At 43.9% G+C, this 25,710-nt stretch overlaps 1 protein-coding gene across 4 annotated transcripts in view; it reads right to left on the bottom strand.

The window, feature by feature from the left end:
• The window catches only part of FYN (FYN proto-oncogene, Src family tyrosine kinase), a 211,801-nt gene that overhangs the window by 51,727 nt on the left and 134,364 nt on the right, over positions 1 to 25,710 (bottom strand). For 3 of the 4 annotated variants that reach the window (XM_079939935.1, XM_079939932.1, XM_079939933.1), the window contains 2 exons: positions 5,197 to 5,454; positions 1,571 to 1,667 (listed from right to left, as the gene is read on the bottom strand). In XM_079939935.1, the coding sequence (XP_079796061.1) occupies positions 1,571 to 1,667; positions 5,197 to 5,443 (344 nt within the window). In that variant the 5' untranslated portion in view covers positions 5,444 to 5,454. Of the gene's footprint in view, positions 1 to 1,570; positions 1,668 to 5,196; positions 5,455 to 20,350; positions 20,474 to 25,710 lie in introns of those variants that run through there. The other variant, XM_079939934.1, reaches the window with a different exon arrangement.

Genomic DNA, 25,710 nt, shown 5'->3' on the forward strand with positions numbered 1-25,710 from the left:
CACATGGCTGGCACATAGGAGCCTTCAGTAAACGGCAGCTCTTTACTATGCTTAAAAAAATTCCTCTGGCTACAGGAGGAGGGCTCATGGGGGGCAGGTAATGTTCTTTTTGATCTGGGTACGTGTTGCACGGGCATGTTTGGTTTGTGTAAATTCCGCAAATGGTACACTTTAAAAAAACTGTGGTAAAATATGTGTAACATAAACATACCACTTTAACTGTTAAGTTAAGCGGCCTTACTGTGCGAGCACCACCCTGTACACTTTTGATCTGTGCACTTGACCATCTGCATTTAAATAAAAAGTTTAAAAAATTCCACCCACCCTCCTGTTCATGATGACAATAATATATTTAAAAATAACCCTGTAACTACGGACATGTGCCTTCTGATGTCTGGAAGAGTCACTGTCCTATTACGGGAGGAATTCCATTCTTGCCCTTGAAAGGTGGTCCTGAGAGCTGGGGGCACCCTAGGGAAGGGGTGGGTTTTACAAGGAGGCAGTTTTCAGGGCCTGAGGCAGTTCCCTGTTCCAAGGACCGCTCCTCTTTCCTGGGATGGGTGGGGTGAGCAGGGCTGCCTCTCACCTGCCCTTGGAAAAGCTGAAGGGCCAGACTTTGGGCCCTTCCACCACCATGAAATCCAGTTTGCTCAGAGAGCAGAGGGCAGAGTAACCCGACGTAGCAGCACTGGAGAACTTCCTGGTGGGCCCTCAGCCGAGAAGTGGCATTCTTCCCCAGCCACTGGGGGGCGCTCACGAGGGAAACTTGAGGTGTTGGGGAGAGGGCCTGACTTGCACACATGGGACACCACCATTTTCTTTGGTGCCTGGATTTTTCTGGAGGGCCCCCATCTGTGCACCTTAACCTAACAGACATAATATTTAAAAACTATAGGGAAATCTCACCCATATTTACTCTCCCTAAAGGAAGTATTAAATGGAGGATTTCAAAACTGAGTGATTCTCACCCTTGACATTTCCCCATCGCCTGCTTAACTGCTGCTTCTACTGGCCACATTGAAAAGGCATGCTCGTAGGCATTCTCGAGTGGGCAAAACCACTTCCCCTTCCATCTCACAAAGATTTCAGTCACTTGCAAATTTTCATTATGGAAAATGGCTTCCACAGCCTTCACCAATGGGAATATTTAGCAGTTTTGAAAATGGAACTTGTTGCCAGCCTTACGTGAGGCTAGGGCAACATGTGAAATGTGAAGAAAATCTCCGGGCAAAGAGAGGCTAATGTGGACAGGCCAGCCTCCTGCCAATCATCTGAAACTAGATTCGTAGAGGGCGAGGCTGGTGCTTTTACAACCTTTAAACCAAAACCAAAACCATCGACTCTGCTTCTCTGATATCTTCCAAAAAGCTCCCTGGACATACAGCGCCATAAAATACCGCACTGGTTCATCCACTCTTCTTTCCTCAAGTTAAGTGGCTGAGAATTAATGAACTGATTAGCAAGTGTTCTCTTAGCATTTCAGAGATCTGAAAAGGTGCAGACTGCTAACACAAGAACTGCTGCCCAGTCTGAAAGGCGTGCATGCTTCCCCCTCCCTCTCCAAACTTACGAGCTGTTCAATATTTGAAATTTTTCTCCTTTGTGAAAACTCAGGTCATCTTCCGTCCGTGCTTCATAATCGTACAGGGCCACAAACAGGGTCACTCCTGACAAAAACAAAATCAAAATGGGAGAGACTATTACACCAGGGGAAATTAATTCCAAGAAATTTAAGTCTTCACTAAAACCTCATTCTCAAAATTTACATCTGATCAGTACTGATAACATGATACAGTGTTGTAATTGTGTGAAACTAGAGTCACAAGCTGAATTTATGCCTTGGTCTTTGTAGGGGAAGCATTATTTGATCCAACTAAAACCCAGAGTTGAAGGACTTCTCTCTGTACACTTGGAATGAGTCCTTGGGAAGAGATGGATATTGATATCACGGCCACAACCAAGGGGCAGCAGCAACATTATACTTCAGATTTGCTGGGCTCTGCAGCAATTACAGACGCTCTTTACCCCACACGTCTTCCTCCGTGCAGGAGCCCACATCAGGTCTGGGCAAAACGGACTACGCTTTCCCTCGGCATAACAGGACACGGAATGTAACAGGAAACTCCTTCTGCAGCCCGGGCACTGAGAAGACCCTCTCCGTACATGTTCACCCCATCAGAGGATGTCTTGCCCTTGGCACCTGCCAAGGCCATCAGGACTCCCTCTCTCTGGCTCTCCTTCCACCGTGGACTCACCCCTCCCCTCATGACTTGTCCTCACTCTTCCTCACCTGGCTGACGCGCCACAGAGGCCATTCCTGCCTTGCAGCGGTTTACCATCAACACTGAAGAACGTCCAGTGTTGCATTTGGCCTAGAACTCTGCCTACTATGTGGAGGAAGTCCTAAGCCAGCCCTCAGGGATTTTCACCTCCTGGTATTCAGGCCCTTGTGCAACCCCCTCCCTTTGAGTGTGGCTGAACCCAGTGACTTGCTTCTAACCAGCAGAACATGGCAAAGGTGATGGGATGTCCGTGAATGATTATGCTTCAACTTCAAGAGACGGTGACTTCTGTCTTCCGAGCAGACTGTCTGGATTGCCACTTTGGCTTGATCACTCTGATGAAGCAACCTGCCATGCTGGCGAGGCCACGCGATAAAGAACTGAGGGTGGCCCCTGGCCAACAGCCAACGAGGAGCTGGGTCCTGCCAACACGCCGTGAACTTGGCAGCAGCAGACCCTTCTCGGATGGACGGCGAGAGGACCACAGCCCAGCCAACACACCTTGACTGCAGCCTGTGAGAGACTCTGAAATAGAGGCCCCGGCTGAGTTGTTGCTAGATTTCTGACCCACAGAAACTGTGGGACAGTAAACGTGCATCCTTTTAAAGCTGCGAAGTTTTGTGATTATTTGTTATGCAGCAACTGATAACAAATACATCCCATTTCTCTGCTCTCTGGATTCTCATTTTGATTTCCACACACCCCAAAGTGCCTAATGTGGCTTGAAGAACGCACACCATAGGTTCTGCGCTTCACCAAGCTGCTGTTTTGCTGTGTTGGTAGTTCCAAGGGAACAGATGTGCCTGGGGACTATTCAAGAACTGGAGGGAGAGAGGGGGCTTGACTGTCCACCCCATCCCAAGCGGGACTTCCTGCAGGAGGGATGGCACGCAGAAGGTCTGACCATGCAAAGCAGCAGGGCTCATTTGACAAAATGCAAAACGTTTCGAAGATTTCTTTGAACAATTAGAAAGGAGACTGGCTTAAAACAGAGTGGGAGCCTGTAAGGCCATGCCTATCCTCATTTAATACTCTGTTAACAGATTCCCTTCAGTTCAGAATTTAAAAACAATCCTAAGCTCCACCGTGTGGAAGACAAGGCACAGGAGGACGATACTTCCACTTGCCCACTGTCTCCCTGCATCGCTCACTGGGTGTTTTTATCTTCTAGGGACGGAGGGAAGAGTCAAGTCAGAATCCTGAAATCACTGGGTGTTTTTATCTTCTAGGGACGGAGGGAAGAGTCAAAGGGTGTTTTTATCTTCTAGGGACGGAGGGAAGAGTCAAAGGAGGTCACAGGGATGCACAGGCACTGTTCCTGGCCTTAGAGCACTGAAAGCAACGTTGAGGAGAAAGACGTGCATATATGATAAAGCCAAATAATTCAGGCAGAAAAATCCACCAACATTTGCGAGTATTGTTTTAACTTTCACGTCTCATAAGGGATCGGATGCCCTCTTATACTAACACTGTCCCTGACGGTGTTACAGACCCACACGTTCAAGGCAAGGAGCCCCCTCTAGTGACTTTATGAATGATACCTGCAGACACAGGATTCATATCCAGCATTCACGAGTGAACGCACAAGGTCAGTGCCTGTGTCAGCAGAATTCAGAGTCCGGCTGGCAAAGTACTTGTCTTCTCCCAGCAGGCAAAGGGCACGTGTGCTGGGGGCATTTCTGGCTCCTTTTGTCCTCCAGCATCCTCCAGAGACAGACGTCCCTAGACTGCCTGACGGTCTCTTTCCTTCCGCCCTCCATTCCAGGTGCCTCCCAGGAAGGCTGAGTAAGTGTGCCCAGCCTTCAGTCACCCATGCAAGGCCTGCTTTAAAGGAAAAGCTAGATTCCCCATAACATAAGGGTGAACATAAAATATTTTTTCTACCGAGCAGAGTGTGAAGTGTTGGCAGAACAGAAGTAGTTAATTGCCCACAGCTCTGGGTCAGGTCCCCTTGATATAACTATACTGTCCCGTTGGGTAGAGAGGGAAGAAAACATCTGCTGAAGCCTTGGTAGTGCCAACTCCCAAGGTAAAAAGGCACAATGGGTTGTTATTTAAGACATCTGCTCCCAGATGAGCTGACAGCATAATGGTTGATGTATATTTTTAAAAACTTTTGTAATAAACAAGACAATTTTGGAACGTATAATGTCAAATATCTAGTTACCATGGTTCACATACTGGGAGAGGCTTTGGAAGACTAAGGATGCATGAGATAACTTACAAATATTTCAGAAAACATATGTCTGAGGACGTAGGCCAGATACTTTACAAAGTTATTAGCTAAGTCAGCAAATGCACATGGCAGTGAAACACAGCCTAGGGAAAGAGAAAGAAACCTAAAAGAAATATGAGAAGATTCCTTAAGGATACATAAGATTTGATTTTAAACTACAAAAGATACATGAAAATACCTGAGGGCTGATAAACTCTGCCATATTGAAGATGATGGGAACATCAGAGAAGGAATCAATGAAGACAAACGGCCAAAAAATAATGTGGCCAAATGGTCTCACCAGCTGGGAAGCGACAGGCAGGCTGGAGGCTAGGCAGCTGAAAGGGCAGCACTATCCTGTAAGTGCTCTTAACCGGGGGATGCGGGGAAGGAGTGCTTTCACATTGGGAGAACTCAAAACATCCATATTCAGATCCAGTCCTGGGACTCCTGCTGGCCTCAAGTGACTCAGCAGCAGGTTGTCTCTCGTAACCCTTGCAGGATTCTCACAGAGCAGCTACTGGGGTCCCCTGCACCACTGTTGCCAGCACCTAGATTTGTCCATCAACCTTCAGCATTTTTACCAGCCCCTTATCTGGTAGTGGCTAGGCAGACAGTGATTAAAAACTTAAATGTTGAATCCTCAAAGGAGCACAAACGTTCAACTGCCAAAAGATTTAAGAGCAGCTTAATCCTGACCTGTTCCTCCTCTCGTTCGCAAGGTCCCAGTATGAGACGAAGAGTTCACACCCCCAAAGACGGTGAGTCCTTGGCCCCCGGCTGCGTGGAAGTTGTTGTAGTTTGGGATGGAGGTCACGCCGAAGCTGGGGTAGTGCTGAGGAGTGGGGTCTGTGCCATAGCGGTACCCGGAGCTCTGGTTCAGGCTGCCATCCCTCTCCTCCGTCAGTTTTGTTGCTTCTTTATCCTTACATTGCACACAGCCCATTATCTAAACTCCTGTTGAAAACAAACAAACAAAAAGAGGCACATGAACTTGGACGCCCCCTAGTGGCTGGGTTGCTTGACTATTAAAGAGGAATCGTTTATAAAGCTCACTGTTGGATATTTCAGGCCTAGAGGGGCATGAAAAGCAGTGGCTACGGTTGACGGCTGGAAGCAATGTCAGTGCCTTTCACTTGACAATCACATTTATTCCCCAGATGCTCCGGGCAATGGGATCAACACAGAGTACGATGTTCACCATGCAGCATTTTTCCTCGCATGAGGTCTGCACCCTTACACTTCTGTAATATCACACACCTGCCTAAAGAGAGTCCAATAATACTAACTTATGCTTTTCTCTAGTCACCCTAAAAAGTAGTGTAAGCTTTCAAACATGAGTGCATGCAATCTTAGAATAAAAACTTCCATCATGGCAAAGGAAATCTAAAGAACAGGGTGCAGGAGTGTTGGAAAAGCCAGAAGACAGCCCCTGAACAGCTCACTGTACTTCTTCATTCCTGGGTACCCATTCTTCAGGCACACATTTGGTAAATTTTAAGCAATAAGATGATGGTAAGTATCAAAATTAAGAAATAATTACTGGATGAAAAAAAATACAATTGGCCGAAACTAAGAGGTCTGAGTATATTTGCAGGATGTCACGATAGCCTACAGTAACAACATCATTTAAACCTGCTAATTAACTTTTCAAATTTCCATTAGCTTTTGACATCTTTCAGAAACATTTAAAAACTCATTCCCATGTTCTAGAATTAGTGGTGAATTCAAACTTGAGTCATTCACCCCAGCCTCCTTCAAACCAAACCTACTTCTTCTGCGCTGGTCTCAGTAAATGGTACCACCAAGGTGCTCAAGTCAGAATCCTGAAGCACATCCTTGCTGGCTCCTCTGTGCTTACTCTTCAATCTTCCTGTCTCACACTCTGCTATCCAAACTTGCCTAACTTCTCAGTTCGTCAAAGGTTCTATTTTTCCCACTCACCTTTCGTCTTTGGAACATGGCTTTGAACACTTTTTGCCCCCTCCTCTTTGATACACAATATATCCTTCACGTCTCAGTCAAGACACCACTTCCTCTGCAAAGCCTTCTCTGATTTCCCTGCCATCCCCCAGGCTGGGGCGGTGCTCTTCCTAAGTGCTCCCATGATATCTTGACTTCCCTCATTACGGCATCTATTGCGCCATATTAAAACATGGCCTGTCCACTTGTCTCATTGCTCAATAGACTGCGAGTTCCAGGAAAGCAGGGCTCTGTCCGTTTTTGTCATAGCTATATAGCCAATGCCTGGCACATAGCAGGTGCTCAATAAAGAGCAATTGAATGAGTGAAGATTCTCTAGCCCACTGTTTCTCTTTCACCCTTTCTTTCTCTCTGCATCAAGGCCAACTCTTCTTCCAATAATTTTTATCAGCAGTGTGCCCTGTGTTTTGAATCTATTGGCATGTGTGAGAAGTGAAGAAGATTCAGAAATGGAAGGTGAGTTGGTTAAATGACCCCACTTTGGACTGCAATGTCCTGTAATACCCTGTCCAGCTGACAGCAGGGAGGTAGGACATGCAATGGATGTCCCTGCCAAAATTCTGAAAAGTGGCCCATTTGGGACCAAAGAACCAAATAAGAAATACATGACATCATGTGTGATTACATGTATTCACTGGGGAGAACACAGCTGGTACAAGATGGGAAGGGACTTGAGGTGGTGAAGGGAAATGAAAAGAGCCAGTTTCTCTATGTATCTTGCAAACCAAAATGGGGTTGCCACATCAGATACGGAGACTCTTGGGAGGTACTGTTCAGAGCACTGCTTTCCTGCTGGCCGGGGTCATGGAAGCAATATCAGACTGTTTAAAGCCCTCTCACATTACATGTTTCAATAAATACTTACTGAATTTAATCTCGTTAGCTGAGAATGGAAATGTTTGGAAACGAGCCGCCTGCTGCTTGAGCTGAGCTCACCAAATCTGGAACACATTTACGCGTAAATCATTCCAGATTAACTTACAGTGTACTGTGTCCAACATGCTCTCTAACTTACGGTAAATGAATATGATTTTAACAAGTTTCCAATAGGAAATGCAAAATATCTCCAAGGCATGACTGACTGAAGGAGTTTCACCATTTGTTGTTGGTGTCGCTTCATAAGACTGGTAAATATCTTGCTCACTTCACATTAACTCTTCCCTGGCGGAACACTGTCCTGAGCGTCTTACAAAGGCCAACAGAAGACACTGCTTGTCCCAGGTCCTCTTTTCAGGAATTTCACTGATCTGCTTTAGTTAGAGGATGTGAGACCTGAATCACAGAATCACATCATTTATATCAGTGGTTCTCAGCTGGGGGTGACTTTGCTGCCCATGACCAAGGGACATATTTGGTTGTCACAGCCTGAGGGTAAGGGGTACTGCTGGCACCCGGTGGCAAGAGGCCAAGGACGCTGCTAAACATCCTACAATGAACGGGACAGCCTCTAACTACCAAGAATCACCTTGCCCCGAATGTAAATGTGTCAAGGTCAAGAAATCCTGATTTATGAAGAGGAAAAGAATTATAGTTATATCTTTGAAACAGTTTAAGTGCTGTTTCCCTTATATGCATGTGATTGCCTTCCTTAGGAGAATGGGCATGCTAGGGAGAAAACGGCAGCTTAAAGAATGGACAGAATGCTGTTTTTTTTCTCTAGAAGGTTGTTCCTTGTGATAGAGGCAAGAATCTAAAACCAATGAGAACTCTCAGTACAAACTACCCTTCCAATTCCATCAAAACAAAACCCTACATCAGAAACTTACTGAAAACAGGACCCTACATCTAACCAAACTAAGAAAAGAATAATCTTTCAAAAATCTACTAAAAAACGTATTACCACTGTAATAAATGCCTAACAGCTTTTATATAATTCTATGAAATAATGGAAGGAAACAAATAGTAAGCTCCTTGCAGGCAGCGATTATTTTTCAGTTTTTGTTCCATCATTGCATCTCCAGTGTCCAGAACAGTGCCTGGAACACAGTAGAAGCTCAAAAAATATGTGTTAAATGAGTAAATGCAAAAAACCCAAACTCTATCAGAATCATTTTGGAGAAAACAATTCTCTTTTATACCACTTTGTGTGTGTACCATTTTGAGTAAGGAATGTTTCTGCACAGATCTTGTGTACTCTCTTCACTTCACTGACAAACATGAAGAAAATGAAATAAATCAGTAAATGTGGGCTCGGTCATTAAAACTTAATCACAATGAAAATATCTGTATACGAACTTGTGGTCTTCTTCCTCCCACTTGAGGTGGTCAGACTAACCATTTCCTGATGAAAGAATCAGAAGATGCTATATGAGTTGTACTCAGTGTGACTTTGGGCTCCTTGCCACGAAGCAAAGTTCTGAGCATTCGGGTTAAAATAAAAACATCCTTATTACGTACAGTTCTGTGGTGTGGCTTTTATGGCCTGTGCTGTGGGTCCATCATGAACATATAATGCACTAATACATTTGCTCAAGATCCGTGGGGCACTGGGAAACGGTGAATAACGCCACTTGAAAGTGGGGCCCTGGAGGGACTCTGATCAGTAAATCATACATCATGACCTCATGACCATCGTCCTCTGTGCTTTGCTATGCCTAGAAAAACTGATGCACAGCACTGTGACCAGCAGGACCCTGTTCTTGTGGTGAAGCCCCCTATTCTCCAATTCTTCTGTAAACGGAAGGGCTCTGTTTCTACTATGTAAGTAAAACCTGATTTACTTAAAATTTCCTTAATTTTCTCATATGTGACACAAGAGCATTAAGCAACTCGGGCAGAAATTGCCAAAGAGAATCATTCAAGGATTGCCACGTCCCCTTCCTGTGAGCGGGCATGATGGACGTCATCAATCCATCACAGCGCCTTCTGGTGCTACACCACGTGTGGCCTCAGAATCCCGCTTCACATAGCCCTTGAGTGGTTGACTGAAGCTGACATGAAGGATGGAATCTATCTGCTACTCTGGGCATAGGCTACTTCGATCCAGAATGAGTCTGGTCAAACGTACATTCCCTCCACTGATGCCACAGACCCCAGTCTGGTCTGCTAGACGCACATTCAACACAGATACGCTCACATTTCCTCATATGCCAATCAATAAAGCAACATCTGTATGCCCAGGTTATAACATCGCAGGACTTGTGAGATTTTAGGTGTGTGAGAGAGCTAGGTACCAGAAAAGGAAAAAGGCCACTGGCAGTCTTCTGCAAAAGCAAATTACTTTCTCTTGAGACACATAAATGGGATGGCAGGAGGAGGAAGGTGAAACTGACAACAAATAACTTTAATCTCAGCAGTGTAAGCACGATGCCTCAGAAACCAGCCTAGGTGGGTGTGGAGAAGTGAAGAGCCCTCCAGCATAAGTGGCATCCTTGCTCCCAACAGCCCAGACTCTGGAGAGTGATGGTGAAGCCACACTGGCCTGTGCTCTGATGTGGCATGTTTCCTAGGGCTGTCATTCACTATCCCTTTAGCTGGTCTCTACTTTACCTGGGCAGGTATCACAATGAAAGGAAAAGAACGAGAAAGGGAACTGAACTAAGAACCTAGAAACCAAACACAAGCAACCCAGATGGGGACAGCTGGAAAAGTATTGAAAGCTGAACTGTAGATAGACTGCACAGTTTCACACACTTCTCTGGGAGAAAAGCAAAAACTGGCGGTTTAACGAGCAAACACCCTTTTCCAGTCAATAGTAATAGCATGAGGCAAAAGGATACGATGTGGCAGAGACACATCAGAAATGTGTCGACTTCAGCACAGAAGATTCACGGCAGGGGACTCCCGATTCTTGTAAAATCAGAAATACCCACAAGAGTCAACCTGAGGTATTTTGCTATGTTCTCGATAGGGAAAACTAATCCCTTGAAAGTTTAGGGAAGGCTTTCCTTAATTTTCCCCACATAACTACCAGAAGCAGGACATTTAGAGACAGAGGAGGGCCTCACTGGTAGCAATGGTAGTTGGGCCACAGCATCTGTCACCCCAATGTTTTAGCATTTTCAGTCCTTTACAATGTGGCTTTTCTCTTTGTGGGACCCTGGGTTCTGACACCCCACAGGGAGTGCGGGCAGTGCTGTCTTCTGGGGACAGCCAGGGCAGAGGTGCCAGGGATGACTGGAGAGAAAGCAGGCTGGACCCTCTTTGAAGCACAAACACTCCCCAAGGCCCTGAAGCAGGGAAAAGGTCGCAGCTGGGATGACACTTGAGAGATGTAAATACTTGAGGCCTGAACCACGCACAGCACTGGTGTTGGGTCCAGCCAGTGGCCCCAGCTCAGCTATGAAAAAAGAGCACACAGGACTCTGCCAGTGAGGGAAAATCCTTTTTGCTGCCAACTGGAAGGAAGGCGTGAAGTACGCGCCTTGCTGAAAAGGTGGTGCAGTAGGCAGATCTCTAAGGTGTGCCCAAGTTTCCCACCTCCAGTGGATAAGCCCTGGATAATCCCTGGGACTTGTGGACGATGGGATCAGCGCTCCTGTGATTAGGTTATCTTCTTTGGCACAGTTGACTTTAACAGAAGAGGGATTATCCTAGATGGACCTGACTTCATGAGGTGAGCCCTTGAAAGGGATAGGCTCTTTCCAGAGGAGCAGATTCAAAGTGTAAGAGGCATTCCACGGGAGGGATAGTCTCCACTGCTGGCTTTGAAGACAGAGGGGGCTATGTGGGTGGCCTCTAGGAGCTGAGAACAGCTCCCAGCTGGCAGAAAGCAAAGAAACAGAGACCTCAGTCCCACAACCACAAGGAAATGAGTTGGGTCAAGAACCCAAAGAAACTGGGAAATGAATTCTTCCCTAGTCAAGCTTCCAGATGAGAACGCTGTCAGTCAATACACTGAATTCAGCCTTGCGTAAGAGCCCAGCCACACTGTGCCCGGACTTGTGACTCAGAACTGTGAGCTGATAAATGGGTGTTGTTTAAGTCACTAAGTTTGTCGTAATTTGTTACACAGCAATAGAAAACAAAAACATCTCTTGGTGGGATGAGGCACCACAGAGATGAAGGCTCCAATCTCAGCAGTGATGACCAATATCAAATGAAAGCTCACTCCAAGCCAGGCGCTGTGCTATGTACTGGAACATGTTGTCTCACTAAATTCTCATGACAGTCCTAAGACGTGGGATTGCTATTTCCCCTCATTTTACAACGGAGGAACAGAGAGGTTTGGGAATTTGTTCACAGCTCAGTCAGGGGTGGAGATGGGATTTGGAGCCAGACAGACTGATTTCACGGCCAGCACATGGCGCCTCTACACTAGCCTTGCCTCCTGCTCCGTGGAATCCTGGCTAGTCCACACAAGGGTGTGGGCGCGAGGATAGGAGGTGTGGAGGGAGAGACCTGTGGAGAAGACCCCTGACTCCGAAGAACCCAACCTCATGTGCATGACTAACAAAGGCCCTGATTTCAGGGACTGGGCCCCACTGCTCCACATTCACGGCCCATACCCCCTAAGACAGTGGGCTCTGCAGGGGTGCTGGGACCATGCCAGGCGTGGTGAGTCACCAGCTTCCCTGATGTGGTTTGGCATCTTAATGAACGTTTAGCCAATGCCATTAAAGCAGCCCTTAGTTTCCTGATACTTCCTAGATGTGGCGGGGTATTTATATGCACCACGAAGGAGTTAGCACTGGGTTCCTTGATGTAAAAGTGAGCTGTCCTACTGCACTGAAAACATGATGTGCTTTACATCATATAAACTTTCTGGAACACGTTTACTGCGTAAACTGAGCTATACATGTAAATGCTTCCTCCAAGCACAAAAATAACAGATTTCTACTCTTGGTGGAGCCCTGAGAGGAAGAGCCCCCCACAAACACAGGTGATAAAATATTATACCTTTGGGGTAAGAAGGCTGATGTAAAAGCAGGAGTATCTACAATGTAGACACTAGCCACATGCAGCAATGGGAGAACCAGAGCCTATTTAAAAATCAAGTCAAAACTTTGCTTCAGAAATAATAAGTGGAGTTGGACCCATTCGATCCTTTACACATGGCTTTGCAAAGACGCTCTGGAGGGTGAGGAGGACGGACCTTGTTCCACACCGCACAGCAAGGGAACCGAACTAATAGAAATCACTCTTAAAATGTCACATTACTTTAAGAAAAAGCCACATTCCTGGCACCTAGAATATTTGTTGGCTTCCACTCTCCAGCTTCTCCTGTTCAAATGACCCCCCAGGCTGCAAGGCAGCAGCTCACACTCCGGCAGTTCTCTTTCCCTCTGCACAACTTTCCGTGCCCCAATGCCCAGGGACCCACAAGCACCTAATAAAAAAGAAATGGAAGCATCAAACCCCAGTGGTGAGATTTAACACTGCAGTCAACTAACTGCTGGAACCAGTCCCAAACCCAAGTGGGCAAATGAGGTTTTAATACCAAACTGTGGAAATGCTCCAAAAGGAGCGAAGAACATTTTCTTCTTACATTCGCTTCACTTTGGATGTCAAGGTTAAGACAAGAGTGAAATGGCGATAAAAATAAAGATGTATTTTAACTGTCTATGCCAAACAAAGAGTCCAGAGAGAATTAGGGCACTGATTGTTCTTCAGGCCTTCCCCCACCCCTTTTTGGACCTTAGAAAAGTTCCCTGTGGTTAGCATTTTAAAATTTTATCTATTTTTATTGAGATATAATTCATATTCCATAAAATCACCCTCTTAAAGTATATACTTTAGTGGTTTTTTAATATATTTGCAAAGGAAACCATTACCACTATCTAATTCCAGAACATTTTCATCACTCCAAAAGAAACCTGTACCCATTAAGCAGTTACTTCCCATCACATTCTCAGCCTAGCCCCTGGCAACCACGAATCTACTTTATGTCTCTGTGGATTTGCCTATTCTGAGTATTTTATTTTTAACATCTTTATTGGCGTGTAATTGCTTTACAATGGTGTGTTAGTTTCTGCTTTATTGTTATATTCACTTTGTTAAGTGAATCAGTTATACATATACATATATCCCCATATCTCTTCCCCCTTGCATCTCCCCCTCCCTCTCACCATCCCTATCCCACCCCTCTAGGTGGTCACAAAGCACCGAGCTGATCTCCCTGTGCTATGCGGCTGCTTCCCATTAGCTATCTATTTTACATTTGGTAGTGTACATATGTCCATGCCACTCTCTCACTTTGTCCCGGCTTACTCTTCCCCCTCCCCATATCCTCAAGTCCATTCTCTAGTAGGTCTGTGTCTTTATTCTCGTCTTGCCCTAGGTTCTGCATGACCACTTTTTTTTTTTTTTTAGATTCCATATATATGTGTTAGCATACAGTATTTGTTATTCTCCTTCTGACTTACTTCACTCTGTGTGACAGACTGTAGGTCCATCCACCTCACTACAACTAACTCAGTTTCATTTTTTTTAATGGCTGAGTAATATTCCATTGTATATATGTGCCACATCTTCTTTATCCATTCATCTGTCGATGGACACTTAGGTTGCTTCCATGTCCTGGCTATTGTAAACAGAGCTGCAATGAACATGCTGGTACATTACTCTTTTTGAATTATGGTTTTCTCAGGGTATATGCCCAGTAGTGGGATTGCTGGATAATATGGTAGTTCTATTTGTAGTTTTTTAAGGAACTTCCATACTGTTCTCCATAGTGGCTGTATCAATTTGCATTCTCACAAACAGTACAAGAGGGTTCCCTTTTCTCCACACCCTCTGCAGCATTTACTGTTTGTAGATTTTTTGATGATGGCCATTCTGACCAGTGTGAGATGATATCTCAATATAGTTTTGGTTTGCATTTCTCTAATGATTAATGATGTTGAGCATTCTTTCATGTGTTTGTTGGCAATCTGTATATCTTCTTTGGAGAAATGTCTATTTAGGTCTTCTGCTCATTTTTGGATTGGTTTGTTTGTTTTTTTGATATTGAGCTGCATGAGCTGCTTGTAAATTCTGGAGATTAATCCTTTGTCAGTTGCTTCGTTTGCAAATGTTTTCTCCCATTCTGAGGGTTGTCTTCTTGTCTTGTTTATGGTTTCCTTTGCTGTGCAGCAACTTTGAGGTTTCATTAGGTTCCATTTGTTTATTTTTGTTTTTATTTCCATTTCTCTAGGAGGTGGGTCAAAAAGGATCTTGCTGTGATTTATGTCATAGAGTGTCCTGCCTATGTTTTCCCCTAAGAGTTTGATAGTCTGTGGCCTTACATTTAGGTCTTTAATCCATTTTGAGCTTATTTTTGTGTATGCTGTTAGGGAGTGTTCTAATTTCATTCTTTTACATGTAGCTGTCCAGTTTCCCAAGCACCACTTATTGAAGAGGCTGTCTTTTCCCCACTGTATATCCTTGCCTCCTTTATCAAAGATAAGGTGACCAAATATGTGTAGGTTTATCTCTGGGCTTTCTATCCTGTTCCATTGATCTATATTTCTGTTTTTGTGCCAGTACCATACTGTCTTGATTACTGTAGATTTGTAGTATAGTCTGAAGTCAGGGAGCCTGATTCCTCCAGCTCCGTTTTTCATTCTCAAGATTGCTTTGGCTATTCGGGGTCTTTTGTGTTTCCATACAAATTGTGAAAGTTTTTGTTCTAGTTCTGTGAAAAATGCCAGTGGTAGTTTGATAGGGATTGCATTGAATCTGTAGATTGCTTTGGGTAGTAGAGTTATTTTCACAATGTTGATTCTTCCAATCCAAGAACATGGTATATCTCTCCACCTGTTTGTATCATCTTTAATTTCTTTCATCAGTGTCTTATAATTTTCTGCATACAGGTCTTTTGATTCCTTAGGTAAGTTTATTCCTAGATATTTTATTCTTTTTGTTGCAGTGGTAAACGGGAGTGTTTTCTTTATTTCACTTTCAGATTTTTCATCATTAGTGTATAGGAATGCTAGAGATTACTGTGCATCAATTTTGTATCTGCTACTTTACCAAATTCATTGATTAGCTCTAGTAGCTTTCTGGTAGCATCTTTAGAATTCTCTATGTATAGTACCATGTCATCTGCAAACAGTGACAGCTTTACTTCTTCTTTCCCGATTTGGATTCCTTTTATTTCTTTTTCTTCTCTGATTGCTGTGGCTAAAACTTCCAAAACTATGTTGAATAAGAGTGGTGAGAGTGGGCAACCTTGTCTTGTTCCTGATCTTAGTGGAAATGGCTTCAGTTTTTCACCATGGAGGACGATGTTGGCTGTGGGTTTGTCATATATGGCCTTTGTTATGTTGAGGAACGTTCCCTCTATGCTTACTTTCTGGAGGGTTTTTATCATAAATGGGTGTTGAATTTTGTTGAAAGCTTTCTCTGCATCTATTGCAATGATCATATGGTTTTTCTCCTTCAATCTGTTAATATGGTGTATCACACTGATTGATTTGCATATATTGAAGAATTCTTGCATTCCTAGGATAAACCCAGTTTATCATGGTGTATGATCATGGTGTATGATCATGGTGTATGATCATGATGTATGATCCTTTTAATGTGTTGTTGGATTCTGTTTGCTAGTATTTTGTTGAGGATTTTTGCATCTATGTTCATCAGTGATGTTGGCCTGTAGTTTTCTTTGTGACATCTTTGTTTGGTTTTGGTATCAGGGTGATGGTGGCCTCATAGAATGAGTTTGGGAGTGTTCCTCCCTCTGCTATAGTTTGGAAGAGTTTGAGAAGGATAGGTGTTAGCTCTTCTCTAAATGTTTGATAGACTTCACCTATGAAGCCATCTGGTCCTGGGCTTTTGTTTGTTGGAAGATTTTTAATCACAGTTTCAATTTCAGTGTTTGTGATTGGTCTGTTCATATTTTCTATTTCTTCCTGGTTCAGTGTCGGCAGGTTGTGCATTCTAAGAATTTGTCCATTTCTTCCAGGTTGTCCATTTTATTGGCACAGAGTTGCTTGTAGTAATCTCTCATGATCCTTTGTATTTCTGCAGTATCAACTGTTACTTCTCCTTTTTCATTTCTAATTCTATTGATTTGAGTCCTCTCCCTTTTTTTCTTGATGAGTCTGGCTAATGGTTTATCAATTTTGTTTATCTTCTCAAAGAACCAGCTTTTAGTTTTACTGATCTTTGCTATCATTTCCTTCATTTCTTTTTCATTTATTTCTGATCTGATTTTTATGATTTCTTTCCTTCTGCTAACTTTGGGGTTTTTTTTTGTTCTTCTTTCTCTAATTGCTTTAGGTGCAAGGTTAGCTTTTTATTCGAGATGTTTCCTGTTTCTTAAGTCAGGCTTGTATTGCTATAAACTTCCCTCTTAGAACTGCTTTTGCTGCATCCCACAGGTTTTGGGTCGTCGTGTCTCCATTGTCATTTGTTTCTAGGTATTTTTTGATTTCCTCGTTGATTTCTTCAGTGATCTCTTGGTTATTAAGTAGTGTGTTGTTTAGCCTCCATGTGTTTGTATTTCTTACAGATCTTTTCCTGTAATTGATATCTAGTCTCATAGCGTTGTGGTCGGAAAAGATACTTGATACAATTTCAATTTTCTTAAATTTACCAAGGCTTGATTTGTGACCCAAGATATGAGCTATCCTGGAGAATGTTCCATGAGCACTTGAGAAAAATGTGTATTCTGTTGTTTTGGATGGAATGTCCTATAAATATCAATTAAATCCATCTTGTTTAATGTATCATTTAAAGCTTGTGTTTCCTTATTTATTTTCATTTTGGATGATCTGTCCATTGGTGAAAGTGGGGTGTTAAAGTCCCCTACTATGAATGTGTTACTGTTGATTTCCCCTTTTATGGCTGTTAGTATTTGCCTTATGTATTGAGGTGCTCCTATGTTGGGTGCATAAATATTTACAATTGTTATATCTTCTTGGATCGATCCCTTGATCATTATGTAGTGTCCTTCTTTGTCTCTTCAAATAGTCTTTATTTTAAAGTCTATTTTGTCTCATATGAGAATTGCTACTCCAGCTTTCTTCTGGTTTCCATTTGCATGAAATATCTTTTTCCATCCCCTTACTTTCAGTTTGTATGTGTCTCTAGGTCTGAAGTGGGTCTCTTGTAGACAGCAAATATATGGGTCTTGTTTTTGTATCCATTCAGCCAATCTGTGTCTTTTGGTGGGAGCATTTAGTCCATTTACATTTAAGGTAATTATTGATATGTATGTTCCTATTCCCATTTTCTTAATTGTTTTGGGTTTGTCATTGTAGGTCTTTTCCTTCTCTTGTGTTTCTTGCCTACAGAATTTCCTTTAGCAGTTGTAAAGCTGGTTTGGTGGTGCTGAACTCTCAGCTTTTGTTTGTCTGTAAAGGTTTTAATTTCTCCATCAAATCTGAATGAGGTCCTTGCTGGGTCGAGTAATCTTGGTTGCACGTTTTTCTCCTTCATCACTTTAAATATGTCCTGCCAGTCCCTTCTGGCTTGCAGAGTTTCTGCTGAAAGATCAGCTGTTAACCTTATGGGGATACCCTTGTGTGTTATTTGTTTTTTTTCCCTTGCTGCTTTTAATATGTTTTCTTTGTATTTAATTTTTGACAGTTTGATTAATATGTGTCTTGGCATATTACTCCTTGGATTTATCCTGTATGGGACTCTCTGTGCTCCTGGACTTGAGTAACTATTTCCTTTTCCATATTAGGGAAGTTTTCAACTATAATCTCTTTAAATATTTTCTCAGTCCCTTTCTTTTTCTCTTCTTCTTCTGGAACCCCTATAATGTGAATGTTGTTGCATTTAATGTTGTCCCAGAGGTCACCGAGACTGTCCTCAGTTCTTTTCATTCTTTTTTCTTTATTCTGCTCTGCAGTAGTTATTTCCACTATTTTATCTTCCAGGTCACTTATCCGTTCTTCTGCCTCAGTTACTGTGCTATTGATCCCTTCTAGAGAATTTTAAATTTCATATTTTGTGTTGTTCATCACTGTTTGTTTGCTCTTTAGTTCTTCTAGGTCCTTGTTAAACGTTTCCTGTATTTTCTCCATTCTATTTCCAAGATTTTGGATCATCTTTACTATTATTATTCTGAATTGTTTTTCAGGTAGACTGCCTATTTCCTCTTCATTTGTTAGGTCTGGTGGGTTTTTGCCTTGCTCCTTCATCTGCTATGTGTTTCTGTGCCTTCTCATTTTGCTTAACTTACTGTGTTTGGGGTCTCCTTTTCACAGGCTGCAGGTCCATAGTTCCTGTTGTTTTTGGTGTCTGTCCCCAGTGGCTAAGGTTGGTTCAGTGGGTTGTGTAGGCTTTCTGGTGCAGGGGACTAGTGCCTGTGTTCTGGTGGATGAAGCTGGATCTTGTCTTTCTGGTGGGCAGGTCCACATCTGGTGGTGTGTTTTGGGGTGTCTGTGGCCTTATTATGATTTTAGGCAGCCTCTCTGCTAATGGATGGGGTTGTGTTCCTGTCTTGCTAGTTGTTTGGCATAGGGTGTCCAGCACTGTAGCTTGCTGGTTGTTGAGTGGAGCTGGGTCTTGGTGTCCAGATGACGATCTCTCGGAGATTTTCACCATTTGATGTTATGTGGAGCTGGGAGGTCTCTTGTGGACCAGTGTCCTGAACTTGGCTCTCCCACCTCAGAGGCACAGCCCTGACGCCTGGCTGGAGCACCAAGAGCCTATCATCCACACGGCTCAGAATAAAAGGGAGAAAAGGAAGGAAGGGAGGGAGGGAGGAAGGAAGAAAGGAAGGGTATAAAATAAAATAAAATAATTAAAATAAAAAATAATAATGAAGAAAAAAATTTTAAAAAGTAAAAAAAAAAAAACAAACAAAAAAAACCAGACAGACAGAACCCTAGGACAAATGGTAAAAGCAAAGGCATTGAGGCAAAATCCCACACAGAAGCATACACATACACACTCACAAAAAGAGAAAAAGGGAAAATATATATATATTGTTGCTCCCAAAGTCCACCTCTTCAATTTGGGATGATTCGTTGTCTATTCAGGTATTCCACAGATGCAGGGTACATCAGGTTGACTGTGGAGATTTAATCCGCTGCTCCTGAGGCTGCTGGGAGAGATTTCCCTTTCTCTTCTTTGTTCTCACAGCTACTGGGGTTCAGCTTTGGATTTGGTCCCGCCTCTGCAGGTAGGTCGCCTGAGGGCGTCTGTTCTTCACTCAGCAGGACAGGGTTAAAGGAGCAGCTGATTCGGGTGCTCTGGCTCACTCAGGCTGGGGGGAGGGAGCGGTACGGATGCGGGGTGAGCCTGCGGCCGCAGAGGCCAGCGTGACGTTGCACCAGCCTGCGGCGTGCCGTGCGTTCTCCCGGGGCAGTTGTCCCTGGATCACGGGATCCTGGCCTTGGCGGGCTGCACAGGCTCCCCGGAAGGGGTGTGTGGATAGTGACCTGTGCTCGCACACAGGCTTCTTGGTGGCAGCAGCAGCCTTAGCGTCTCACGCCCATCTCTGGGGTCCGCACTGAGAGCTGCGGCTCGCGCCCATCTCTGGAGCTCGTTTAAGCAGTGCTCTTAATCCCCTCTCCTTGCGCCCCAGGAAACAAAGAGGCAAGAAAAAGTCTCTTGTCTCTTCGGCAGCTCCAGACTTTCCCCGGACTCCCTCCTGGCTAGCTGTGGCGCACTAACCCCTTCAGGCTGTGATCACGCAGCCAACCCCAGTCCTCTCCCTGGGATCCGACCTCCGAAGCCCGAGCCTCAGCTCCCAGCCCCTGCCCGTCCCGGCGTGTGAGCAGACAAGCCTCTCGGGCTGGTCGGCACCGATCCTCTGTGTGGGAATCTCTCCGCTTTGCCCTCCGTACCCCGTGGCTGCGCTCTGCTCAGGGGCTCTGAAGCTTCCCCCCTCCACCACCCGCCGTCTCCGCCCGCGAAGGGGCTTCTAGTGTGTGGAAACCTTTCCTCCTTCACGGCTCCCTCCCACTGGTGCAGGTCCCGTCCCTATTCTTTTGTCTCTGTTTTTTCTTTTTTCTTTTGCCCTACCCAGGTACGTGGGGGAGTTTCTTGCCTTTTGGGAGGTCTGAGGTCTTCTGCCAGCGTTCAGTAGGTGTTCTGTAGGAGTTGTTCCACATGTAGATGTATTTCTGATGTATCTGTGGGGAGGAAGGTGATCTCCGCATCTTACTCTTCCGCCATCTTGAAGCTCCCTGAGTATTTTACATAAATGGAATCATGTAATACATGGATTTTTTGACTGGCTACTTTTGCTTGGCGTAACATTTTCAGGATTCATTCAGTTTGTAGCGTGACTTAGTACTTCATTCCTTTTTATGGCTGAAAAGTATTCGATTGAATGGATATATCACTTATTGCTTACCAATCATCAGCTGATAGACATGTGGTTTGTTTCCACTTCTTGGCTATTATAAATAGTGCTGCTGTAAACATTCATGAACAAGCTTTGGTGTGGACATATGCTTTCAATTCTCTTGGGTTAACATTTTAACACATAAGGAATTTATATAGATAAGAAAACTCTAAGATTAGGTAAATGGGAAAGCATGTGAATTGGCAATTCAAAGAAAGTAAAAAACAGCTTGTGAAATATATTTCCCTTCAGTGGTAATCAAAGAAACACAATTTAGATTAGTGAGATACTTTCACTTCTAAATTAACAAACATTTAAAAAGATGTTTGCCCAATAGTGATGACTATTCTCATACACTGCTGGTAGAAGCAGGAATTAACGTATAACTTTTTGTAAACCAACTTCAATATTATCAAAAAATCTTAAAAATGGGTCTGCTCTTTAACCTCTAAATCTGTGCTAGAGACTTAAAAAAAAAAAGACACATGAAGAGATCCTATGAAGTGTTATTTATAATTTGAAAAATTATAAATATGCTAATTATTTAAGAAGGCAACGGCTAAGCATATTGTAAGGCCATAATGTAAAGTTAAGCACAAGCTGAAACTTATACTTACAAAAAATTATTAGTAATATGGAAATATTATAATATTTTTCATTAATATTATAATTAATGGAAAATATTATAATATTTTCCTGTTATACTAAGAAGGATCACATGATTGCAAGTATATAACAAATGCCTAGCAAATTCTTTGGAAGGAAAGATACCATGATGCTTGCTGGTGGTATGTAGGGGATAATGCTATGAATGATGTTCTTCCTTCTCTGTTTCTTTATTTCTCAGATTTTCTATACTGAATCCACCAGTTTTAAAAATGAGACTAAATCACCTTTACTTGTTAATAAGAAAGGTCCTTTTAATCTTATCAATTACTGACTTAATTTGTATATAAGTTGATAGCAACCACACAATGATGAAGTATGCATTGTGAACTGAAAAATTAAGAGAGGTAGAGAAAGTGATTGATTCCCAAGCCTGTTAAGAGGCAACCTCTCCTTCCAGAAGGTGTCAAGATTAAAGGTACCAAAGGACAGAGAGACTTCTGAGTGTGTTTTCATCACATCTGTGCTGGGAAGAGGCAGTGAGGGAGCAGAGCTGAGAGTGAGTGGCGAAAGCACATAGAACCCCCAATAAAAATCTAATTAGGGGCACAGATTAAGCAAAGCTGTGATATATAATCAACTCAGAGGACCATGTAGGTGGCAAGTGGCAGAACCTGGGATAATAGAATCAGGAATGGGGTGGCTGGGTTAGTGGGTTCTTGAGAATCTCTGGGCCCCATGTTCCTAGGTACCTGGGGAAACCCAGTAAACCCAGGATGACAGTACTCGTTCAGGTCACCCTTGAAATGCAACCAAGGAGCTCTGGTTACTGAGGACCTCTCTGTAAGTGAGGGCCTGAAGACCCCACATTGGCACGACTCTAAGAAGGGGTGGAGGATGAAGCAAAGTACTGTTGTTCTTTGGATGCCTGTTACAGGCAAAGGGACCTATTTAGGGCACCAGGCAGAAAAATTCTGTATTTTGCTCTCATTTTCATCTTGTTGCCTTCACCCTTTCCTTTTGGGACGTTCAGCCTGGCCTTCTGATGCTTTGACTTTTGAGCCACAATCCCTAGAATCTGGGGCAATCCAAGCGGGGCATGGAATAGTAACCAGCACTGGTTTATTCAACCTGAAGTTTTTCAGAAACACAAAAGATGCGACAAAGATGTTTCTTCCTAATGTAGATCTTTAGAGTTAAGCCTCTTTCCACTCTCCTTGGCTCTGTTCTATAAAAACAACCACAGAAAAACAGAAATAAAAACAAAAATGTGGGCTTCTATTCGTGAACCAGCAAAGTGAAATGGGAAAGTCAGTGTCACATCTGGGCCAGAGTGGCAGAGACTGGCTTTCTGCGCTTAAAAGGCCAAGGGCCCAAGGGTCAGGCTGTCACCTGGCGGAGCCACAAGAAGACACATTAGCACAAAGCGGCTGTTGTGACGCACAAGGCGTCATCAACACCCCCTCCCCACCAACGCAGAGAATGAAAGCCGAGGGGGTTCACTCTCCAAGGCCGGACAAGAACCAGCTCTGCCAATCTTTCCAGTCTCTACAGAGGTTCCTTGCCAGATGATTCTGCAAATGCGGCCTCCTGCTTTAAAAAACCAGTGAATTCTTTTTTCCTTTAATTCACCAGTTCCAGCCAAGAAGATCCATTGCTTTAAAGAAACAGAATGGACTCTGAATAAGCATATTTTTGTTCTTCTTTTTGCCCTTGAGCTCATGTTTGTGTTGATCGCGCCTCCGCTTTCCACCGATTACTTATCTGGTTATGAAGTCAGAGCCCATCAAAATCTATTGCCCTGAGAATTTGGTGTTGGGGCCATTTGCATTGTTTTTGGAACTGAGGCTGACGCCTTTTCTTTGAAGCAGGACATGAAGCCTGGTCCCTCCTCCCCTGGATCTTTATGTTGGCACTTTCTCAAGGTGCAAGGAATCAGCGACACCAGCAGTCATAACTTTTGCATCCCTTGCAGTGGTTTAGAATTTCAAAGCTTCTCAGCAGCTGTTTTGGTGTGAATGCTGATAAAGTAGCTGTCAGAAAACTGACCCCTCTCTAATTCCCCGGCCTCTACCGGGACAAGGAACCACTGTGACAGTGATGACGGGGACAAAGGGAGCAGAGAGGCCAACCGCCTCTAGGCAGCCTCCTCCCACCACCTCCTCGCCTAAAGGAAATGAGGACAGTCTCTGCCTTCCCTTGAGTTTACATTCCTTACCCCTGGGGGGCCCAGGCTGGTTGATTATGTGGTACCTGCTCCAGTGAAGCCTTCTCAAGAGGTCTCACTCATGAACACAAGCTGAGTACCAACACAGACACAAGGAAATTAAAGGAGGGAGATAACAAGCAGGAAGAGGAGAACACGGAGTCCACTGAAGGCAGTCAGTGATGCTTTCCCCAGCAGCCATAAAAACAGTATTTGGGATGACAAATTGTGGCCACTTTATATGGGAGGAACATGGGTTATGTGGGCTAGATCACTTGCTGATGACCTACTTGGCAGGTGAAATCCAGTCAGATGTATGTTAACAAATCCAAAAAGGGAAGACTTGGTTTATATCCCAGCAAACATTTTATAAACGCTATTATAAAATTTATGGTAAAGCAATTCAGTAGTGACTTTTTGCTTGGCATATACATGAGGCAGATTATGATTTTTCTCAGAGTGTTGTCTTGCAGAGTAATTGAACTTGAGGTTATCTCCTTAATGATGACAGCACAGCTGTTTATCTTCCCTTTTTCTGAGAGCTTGCAGGATTCTGGTGTCAGATAGGGTTGCCCTGGGCCTGAAGGGACAGAGGCCCAAATCCACATGACTGAAAATAAATGAGTAGTAGTATCCTACTGACAGGATAAAAGCTGGTGAGGGGTGTGGCAGACTTGTAGCTGTGCCACCAAATCCACCCCACTTCTTCCAAAGTAACAGAGTTTTAGGCTGAAGACTAAAATTTTCAGACTCCCTTGCAGCTATGTGTGGCCATGTCACTTAATTCTGGCCAACTGGTTGACAGTGGATGCTATACACTCAACTCTTGCATTCCTTAAGAAAGACTGGGTTGCCCTCCATTGTCTTTCCCATTTCCTGTGGGCTGGAAAGTGGATGTGGTGCCGGTAAACTGGCATTAACCAGGCAGAGGATGGCAACCCACCAGGGAATGGCAGAGCAGTAGGACAGAAGGAACCTGGGCCCTGGAAGGCCTTGTGGAGCACAGCTTCAACCACCCTAAAGCTCTGATCTTGAGTGTAACATGAGAGAGGCATGAATATCCATCCTGTGTGAGCCACTAATTTTCTGGGGGAAGTGAGACTGAGTCTTTTTGTTATAACAGGTGGCCTGTACCCCAACACAAGGAGGAAGTAAATCTAACACAGAGGTAAAGGGAAGCTCTGCTGACCACTTGTTTGCTTTTTCCCCAGACTCTAAAACCAGTCAGAGCTTCTGACCTCCTTTGATACTGACAGTTAAACTTGGATTAAGGCAGGTTAGTAGGATAACAACCAAAATGAATTGTAACAATAGCTACCATTTATTAATAACTTATTTTCTTCTTGGTACTTCACATATGGTATTTCATTCAATCTGCAGAACAACTTTGAAAGGGTATTCCACAGTAAGGAATCTTGGGCTCACAGAATTTAAGTAACTTTCCCAGAGTTACCCACTCAGTAGGACCTGGATCTAATTACCCCATGTTGCCTTTTGAGAAACATGCTCTGCTCCTCATTAAAAGATAGATTTAATGATGTGACAGGAGCTGGGCATTGTTATGTCCTATAGTTTTTATTTTATTTTTTACACTATGGCTTAAAGTACTCTTTCTTACTGTGGTTTTCAGAAGACCCGACTATGTCCTCCCCTTCCCTTTGTTGCTAAAATGAAGAGTAACTCATGATCTGGCTCAAGCAGCTCAGGCACTGATGCCCTGCTTTGGTTTTAACCCACCTCCTCCCTTGCCACACAGCAGCTCCATTTCTCTCTGGCTCTACCCTAGGGTTGCTAAGTACAGCTGTTCTCCTCCTGAGCTGCTGGAGATGAAGTTAAGAAGAAAACAGAAACAAGAACAAAACTTCTCCCATCCTCCCAAACAGAAGTTACTCAGAAATCACCATAGTAACCAATCACCAGTTTTCAGCTGTTTCCTCTCCCTTGCATTCTTGTCTCTCTGCACACATCCTTTTATTTACATTCAGCCCTACCTCCAGCCTTTGTTCAGCAAACACATTCTGATCTTCCTTAAGTGACAGTCACTGTGCCAAGGGCTGTGGAGATAGAGTCAAGTAAATAAGGCCCTGCCTTCGAGGAGCTTATGTATACTTAGGAGGGAGATAAGCAAGTGAACCAACGGACTCGGGTTGGGGAGAGAGCGCAGCCGGAGCCCGAAATCATCCAGGTTGGCGGCTGTGAAGGTGACTGGACATTGGCCGGAGGAGAAGGAGGTGGGCAGCATGTGAAA

Source organism: Stenella coeruleoalba, assembly GCF_951394435.1.
Source record: "Stenella coeruleoalba genome assembly, chromosome: 12".
NCBI classification, from domain to species: Eukaryota; Metazoa; Chordata; class Mammalia; order Artiodactyla; family Delphinidae; genus Stenella; species Stenella coeruleoalba.